We start from the raw sequence: 6,870 nt of genomic DNA on the forward strand, positions 1-6,870 counted from the left end.
CCAAGTACGTGCGGGGCAACCTCAGCTCCAAAGAGGTGAGCGTGCCGGGCCCTCCCCTGCCACCCGCCGGGCAGGGAAGAGAGGGAGGGGAGGGCAAGGGGCTGCCCCGCCCCTCTCAGACGGACCGAAGGGAGGGAGCCGGGGGCCAGGGGGGACTGGGTCAGGGCTGAGGCTGAGGGGGGCGGTGGGACTGAGACTCCGTGGTTGTAGGAGGGACACTGAGGTCAGAGCTGGGCGGGGAGGGAGAGTCGGAGTTTGGGGTGGGGGCGGGAGGACAGCGAGGTGGTGCTGAAGGGACAGCACTTTTTACTCCTCCGAGAGCCTGAGTTCACGCTGGGGCTCAGGACCGGGAAAGGGCCATCTAGAATACTGCCAAGCTCAGGGTGTCTCTGGGATCACGGGCGGCGTGTGGGTAACCGGGCGATGTCAGTCCGATGGTATCTGGGGCAGAAGGTGGCCAGGATGGGGATCTGGCCTCCAGGGTCTTTCTCAGGGCACCTGGGCAATGGGAAACGTGTTTGGGGAAGGGGCATCTGAGGCAGGAATCCTGGAACCACGGTGAAGGGATCACGGACGAATTTTCGAATTTTGATCCCCTTAGGGCTTAGGCTTCTTGGGAGACCAGGTACGAGGGTGGGGAAGAAAAGTTGAGGGTCTGTACAGAGTAGAGGAGAGTCTCAAAGGGCTGGGAAGAGGGTCTGACTGGGGCCCTTTTCCAGGACTGGGTGTTCCTGACAAGATTTTGCTTCCTCTCGGATTACGGACGACTGGACTTCCGTTTCCGATACCCCGAGGTGAGCTTTCCCCAACCATTCCCACACGAGGCTGGCTGTTCCCTTGGCCTTCCGAGGCAAGGGCTACCCCAGCTCCCACACTCGCCCACACCTTAAAATCTCTGGGCCTGCAGGCCAAATGCTGTCAGAACATCCTACTCTATTTTGATGACCCATCCCAGTGGCCGGCTGTGTACAAGGCAGGGGACAAGGTGAGGGCTGTGAGGAGGATGGATGGGAGGGAGAGGTTGAGGCTGGCCGGGGAGTGACCATGTCCCTATCTTCCCCAGGATTGCCTGGCTAAGGAGTCAGTGATCAGGCCTGAGAACAACCAGGTCATCAACCTCACTACCCAGTATGCCTGGTCAGGCTGTCAGGTATGGGCCCAGCCTGGGGGAGTGGGCAGGTGCTGAAGGTCAAGGGCCTGAGGACAGTGCAGACAGGCTTCAGCCTTCTCGCTCCTCCCCAGGTGGTATCAGAGGAGGGAACCCGCTACCTGAGCTGCTCCAGTGGCCGAAGCTTCCGTTCAGTGCGTGAAAGGTGGTGGTATATCGCGCTCAGCAAGTGTGGGGTAAGGGGCTGTCCTGGCCACCTGGGTCTTTTCCTTCTTACCTCCCTGCCAATCCCCTACTTAGGCCTCCTCACTCCCCACAGGGAGATGGGCTGCAGCTGGAGTATGAGATGGTCCTCACCAATGGCAAGTCCTTCTGGACGCAGCACTTCTCTGCTGATGAGTTTGGTGAGCATATGGAGACCCGAAAGCCAGGATCGTTGAGGGATCCCAGAGTTGGGTTCCTGCTGAGGGACAGCAGCCTGACTGAGCCATATTCTCCTTCCACCAAATTGGCAGGGATCCTGGAGACAGATATGACTTTCCTCCTCATCTTCATCCTCATCTTCTTCCTCTCGTGTTACTTTGGATGTGAGTCCCGCACATGGTTGGGGCAAGGTTGGGGGAGATGAGCTGTTCTCCCTTCCTGTCTGTGAACAGCCTTCCCTACCCCCACCTTCCCAGATTTGCTGAAAGGTCGTCAGTTGCTCCACACGACTTATAAAATGTTTATGGCTGCAGCTGGAGTGGAGGGTGAGGTTTAGAGTATCTCAACCTTTGAGTTCTGTGAGAGGAGGGACCTGAGGCCCAGACATCAGGGCCTGAGGGAGGAGGGGCTGGAAACCTGGACTCCTGAGTCTGAGGTGGGAGCGGGTGGGGGGCTGGACTTCTGGGTCTGAGGGAGGAGGAGGCTGGGGGCCTGGACTCCTGGGTCTAGAATCCTGATGGGGGCGGAGGAGGGTTCTGGTCACCTGGATCACAGTATTAGGGATCAGTGATGCACCAAAGCCAGTTTCTGTCCTTTCCTTTATCTGCCCATCCTCCCCTCAGTTCTGAGTCTCCTGTTTTTCTGCATCTACTGGGGCCAGTATGCCACTGATGGCATTGGCAACGAGAGTCTGAAGATCTTGGGTGAGAATGATGGGGACCAGGGCAGGTACTCGGGCTCCTCTGCCACCCTGTCTGAGCCGCCCTCTCCCTCCCTTCTCCCAGCCAAGCTGCTCTTCTCCTCCAGCTTCCTCATCTTCCTGCTGATGCTCATCCTTCTGGGGAAGGGATTCACAGTGACACGGTGCCCAGGCTGGGTTGGGATGGACTGCTGGGAATGGGGAGTGGCTGGGCTGGGGGGTGGCCACCCCCTCCTCCCTGACAACCCTACTCCTGCCATCTCCCCTCATGGCCTGCTGCCAGGGGCCGCATCAGCCACTCAGGTTCTGTGAAGTTGTCTGTCTACATGACCCTGTATACTCTTACCCACGTGGTGCTGCTCATCTATGAGGCTAAGGTGAGTCCCACTCACCACTGCCCAGGCCCTGCTTCTCCCCCCCCCCCCCCCCCCCCCCCCCATGGCTTCCTCTTCCTGTCTGCTAGCCCTCCATATTGCACTCCTGGCTATCTCTCTCCCACTCTGTGATTTCCCACCTTCCCATCTGTCTAAGTGCATTCCTCCCCTCTTCACTGTCTCTGAATAGCTTCCCCCCCCCTCCCTCTGTCTCTCACACATTTGTGTTCAATGCCATGACCAAGAGTTCAGGAATCACACAGACCTGGATTCCATGCTGGCTCCGCCCCCTCCAGTAGGACCTTAGGCGATGGCCCCCTCTTTGGGCCTGTTTACTCCTTTGTAAAATTAGGAAGATCTTACACACCCCAGAGGTTCCTCTAAGGCAGCGGTTCTCAACCTGTGGGTCGCGACCCCTTTGGGGGTCGAACGACCCTTTCACAGGGGTCGCCTAAATACATCCTGCATATCAGATATTTACATTACGATTCATAACAGTAGCAAAATTACAGTTATGAAGTAGCAACGAAAATAATTTTATGGTTGGGGGTCACCACAACATGAGGAACTGTATTAAAGGGTCGCAGCATTAAGAAGGTTGAGAACCACTGCTCTAAGGCTTTATATTACCTTGGCTTTGGCTTCAGCCAAAAGGTGTCTCTCTCAGCCTCAGTTTCCCCCTCTGTGAAGTGGGGTGATCATAAGACCTACCTCATAGAGTTGATAAATGGAAAGCTTCCACATGGCAGTGTTTACCTGTTGGGCCCATGGTAGATGTAGTCTCTTCCTATCTTTGTCACCCTCTCTTTATCTCTATATGTTCTGTCTCCATCCCTTGTTCTGCTGCTTCTGTCCTGACCAAGTAACTCTGTCCCCTGGGTGCCCAGGGGTGTGGTCTGGGGTTCCTATGTGGAGGCCAGGGCTATGACAAACCCTCTCCCTTGGGTCAGTTCTTTGACCCGGGCCAGGTACTGTACACGTATGAGTCGCCGGCAGGCTACGGGCTCATCGGGCTGCAGGTGGTGGCTTACGTGTGGTTCTGCTACGCCGTGCTTGTCTCTTTGCGCCATTTCCCGGAGAAGCAGCCCTTTTATGTGCCCTTCTTTGCTGCCTACACCCTCTGGTGAGATGTGCTGGGCCTTCAATATGTCCCCGTGTAACCTCACACAAGTCAATTAACTTTTGCCTCATTTTCCTCATTTGTTTAATGGAGGTAGAAATGGTACTGCCTCATAGAGCCACTGTGAGAGTTCAGTGAATTCATAAATGTAAAATGCTTAGAAACAGATCTGGCATGCAGTAGGTCCTTAGTTATTATTATCATATGTTAATTCATTCATCAAATAGCTATTGATTTTTCTACCGGGTGCTGGGATGTGGGGTGGGGTGGAACTGAGTTCAATTCAACCTAGTCCTTGCCCCCCAGAATTTCCCAGGCCAGTGGAAATCTTGCCCCTTTTAACCTCTGGTTTTTGAAGGTCACACAACTTCCCTCCAGTTTGGGACACACCTGGGGCCTGTGTGTGTGTCTGGCAGGGGAGTTGGGGGTAGGGGTGGGTGGAGGGCGTGTGGCAGTGTCTCTACCAATTCAATTCCTCCTTTTCAGGTTCTTTGCAGTTCCTGTCATGGCCCTGATTGCCAACTTTGGGATCCCCAAGTGGGCTCGGGAGAAGATTGTCAACGGCATCCAGCTGGGAATCCATTTGTATGCTCATGGCGTGTTCCTGGTGAGGATGAGCACCCGGTGGGGTGGGAAGCCAATAGGCCGTGAGACTCCCACCCCGATCTGCCTGAACTTTTGATCCATCTCTTTCACTTCATTCCTTCAGCCATTTAATAGACACTGATTGAGAGTCTGCTAGGTTCCTGCAGGCTACTCTACTGTGTCCCTCAGACTCTGCTCTCTTCTGTTCCTCTCTCCCACCTTGTGTCTGGGCTCTTCCCCCAACCCACCCTCTTTCTTTGCCCCCCTTCCCATTCCCATTCCTGCTCTTGTGTCCCCAGACTCGAATTTCTCTTCTGTATCCCCACTGCCTCTCCCAATCCTCTTGGTCTCTACTCCACCCTTCACCCACACAATCTCTGGTATCTGTCACAGGCCATTGTTTGGAAAGAAGCAGCTGGGGTGGGCCAGGCTGGGGCTTCAGGGGCCTAGATCAGAATGACATCAAGAGGGTACCAGCAGCAAACTTCTTCTTTTCTCTGTTTTATATCCTATCCAGACTTCTAGGTGACAGTTCTTATATTAATTCATCTATCCAGCCACTATCCACCTATCCACCATTCAGTGAGCACCTGTCTCAAAAGGTGTCTCTCTCAGCCTCATAATCACCCCACTTCACAGAGGGGGAAACTGAGGCTGAGAGAGACACCTTTTTGGCTGAAGACAGCCTTTGTTTCATGCTAGGAACACCCAGATGCATTTATTCCTAACCTCTTTTTCTAAGTGTCAGAGCAGCCCCAGGACAGAATGGATAATCGTCATTGAACCCAATATACAGAGAAGGGAAGCTAAGTCCCAGAGAAGGCAGGTGACCGGCCAGGGCTCCAAGGCCTTTGGTGGCAGGGCAGGGGCTTTGAACCTGGTCCATCTCCGGCAGACCACAAGAGCTGGCATGAGAGGGAAATAGGCATCACTGAGGGCTCCAGCTCCTGACCCCAGGGGTCTACCATGTGCTGTGTAGGAAAGGTACTCAGCTGAAGGAGGGGGCCAGGTCCTCTAGTTGCTACTCCAAAGCCTCACTCAAGTACAGTCTCCCCTTCCTGGGATGGTCCATCTTTAGGCTCTGCAGGAAGTCAGAAAGGAGCAGAGAGAGAAGTGATGAGAACCCACCATGGGCCAGGCTCTGCACCAGTTTTCATTTCCACCCTTTTCTCATCTTTCTGAGTAGGCACTGCAATCCCTTTCCCCAGTGAGGCGTGGGGAGTTTAATCAACATGCCCCAGATCCTACACTTAGTGAGCTGTGGGGCTGAGAGGTGGGGTGCAGGCTCAAAACACCAAACACTGTGCCCCTTCTGTATTTCACCTTCAGCCAGTTTCATTCCTAAAAATGCTCACATTAGCTCAGCCCAGCTCCACCACAGACATTCCACTGCTGATTGGCTTCAGCTTCTTATTAATTTATTCAGCACAATCTTAGAGGGGTCATGCTGGCTTCTTGGGTGCAGTACTAGATTCATTCCCAGGCACTGCCTTTCTACTAGACCAGTGGTCGGCAAACTCATTAGTCAACAGAGCCAAATATCAACAGTACGACGATTGAAATTTCTTTTGAGAGCCAAATTTTTTAAACTTAAACTATATAGGTAGGTACATTGTTATTAACTTAATTAGGGTACTCCTAAGGCTTAGGAAGAGCCACACTCAAGGGGCCAAAGAGCCGCATGTGGCTCGCGAGCCGCAGCTTGCCGACCATGGTACTAGACTAATTGGGGAGACATCTCTACATTCAACCAATATTATTGAGAGCTTATATGTGCCAGGTACTTACCTGGCACATATAAGGGATTCAGCAGGGAACAGAACAGTCAAGTTCCTGCCCTCATGGAGCTAACATTCTAGAAGCTGCTAGTTCAATTGAATTTTCTGTGTTTATGAAAATATTCTATGAATTTTTGATGTTCAATATGATAGCTACTATCCATATGTGGCCATTGAGCACTTAAATATGGCTAGTGTGACTAAGAAACAACAAATTTAGTTTAACTTTTATTAACTTAAATTTAAATAGCCACATGTGGCTAGTGGCTATGGTACTGCACAACGCAAGACGCTGAAGCTTAACTAGTGATAACTAACTCAGCGATCAGGGCTCTGATGGAAGAAGCATTGGCAGAGTAATGAGTTGTGGAGGAGGAAAAAGTCAGAGCCCAGGGCACTTGAGAGCCCACAGGAGGCGCCTAATCCCGCTTGAAGGGTTGCAGGGAAGCGTGGGGGTTTCCAAGTGCAGGGGAATCCTTAGGGCTCCATGTCTATGGAGACAACCTGAGGCCTGGACAGTGAGTGCGTCTTCAACCTGCACCTGGCCCCTCGTCCAGATCATGACACGCCCCTCGGCGGCCAACAAGAACTTCCCCTACCACGTGCGCACATCGCAGATCGCTTCGGCCGGTGCCCCGGGGCCCGGAGGTAGCGAGTCGGCAGACAAGGCCTTCCCGCAGCACGTCTATGGGAACGTGACGTTCATCAGCGACTCGGTGCCCAACTTCACGGAGCTCTTCTCCATCCCCCCGCCCGCCTCCTCCGTAAGCCCCGCGCCCCCG

At 53.6% G+C, this 6,870-nt stretch overlaps 1 protein-coding gene across 1 annotated transcript in view; it reads left to right on the forward strand.

Annotated features, from left to right (window-relative positions):
- The window catches only part of TMEM145 (transmembrane protein 145), an 8,432-nt gene that overhangs the window by 276 nt on the left and 1,286 nt on the right, over positions 1–6,870 (forward strand). Inside the window, exons 2-15 of the mRNA XM_014531424.1 lie at positions 6–35; positions 720–794; positions 908–985; positions 1,064–1,150; positions 1,243–1,344; positions 1,428–1,512; positions 1,624–1,695; positions 1,789–1,857; positions 2,155–2,235; positions 2,317–2,395; positions 2,515–2,608; positions 3,556–3,728; positions 4,212–4,332; positions 6,646–6,852. Of these exons, the coding sequence (XP_014386910.1) occupies positions 6–35; positions 720–794; positions 908–985; positions 1,064–1,150; positions 1,243–1,344; positions 1,428–1,512; positions 1,624–1,695; positions 1,789–1,857; positions 2,155–2,235; positions 2,317–2,395; positions 2,515–2,608; positions 3,556–3,728; positions 4,212–4,332; positions 6,646–6,852 (1,353 nt within the window). The remainder of the gene's footprint in view (positions 1–5; positions 36–719; positions 795–907; positions 986–1,063; positions 1,151–1,242; positions 1,345–1,427; positions 1,513–1,623; positions 1,696–1,788; positions 1,858–2,154; positions 2,236–2,316; positions 2,396–2,514; positions 2,609–3,555; positions 3,729–4,211; positions 4,333–6,645; positions 6,853–6,870) is intronic.

This window comes from Myotis brandtii, unplaced genomic scaffold, assembly GCF_000412655.1.
Source record: "Myotis brandtii unplaced genomic scaffold, ASM41265v1 scaffold803, whole genome shotgun sequence".
NCBI lineage: Eukaryota > Metazoa > Chordata > Mammalia > Chiroptera > Vespertilionidae > Myotis > Myotis brandtii.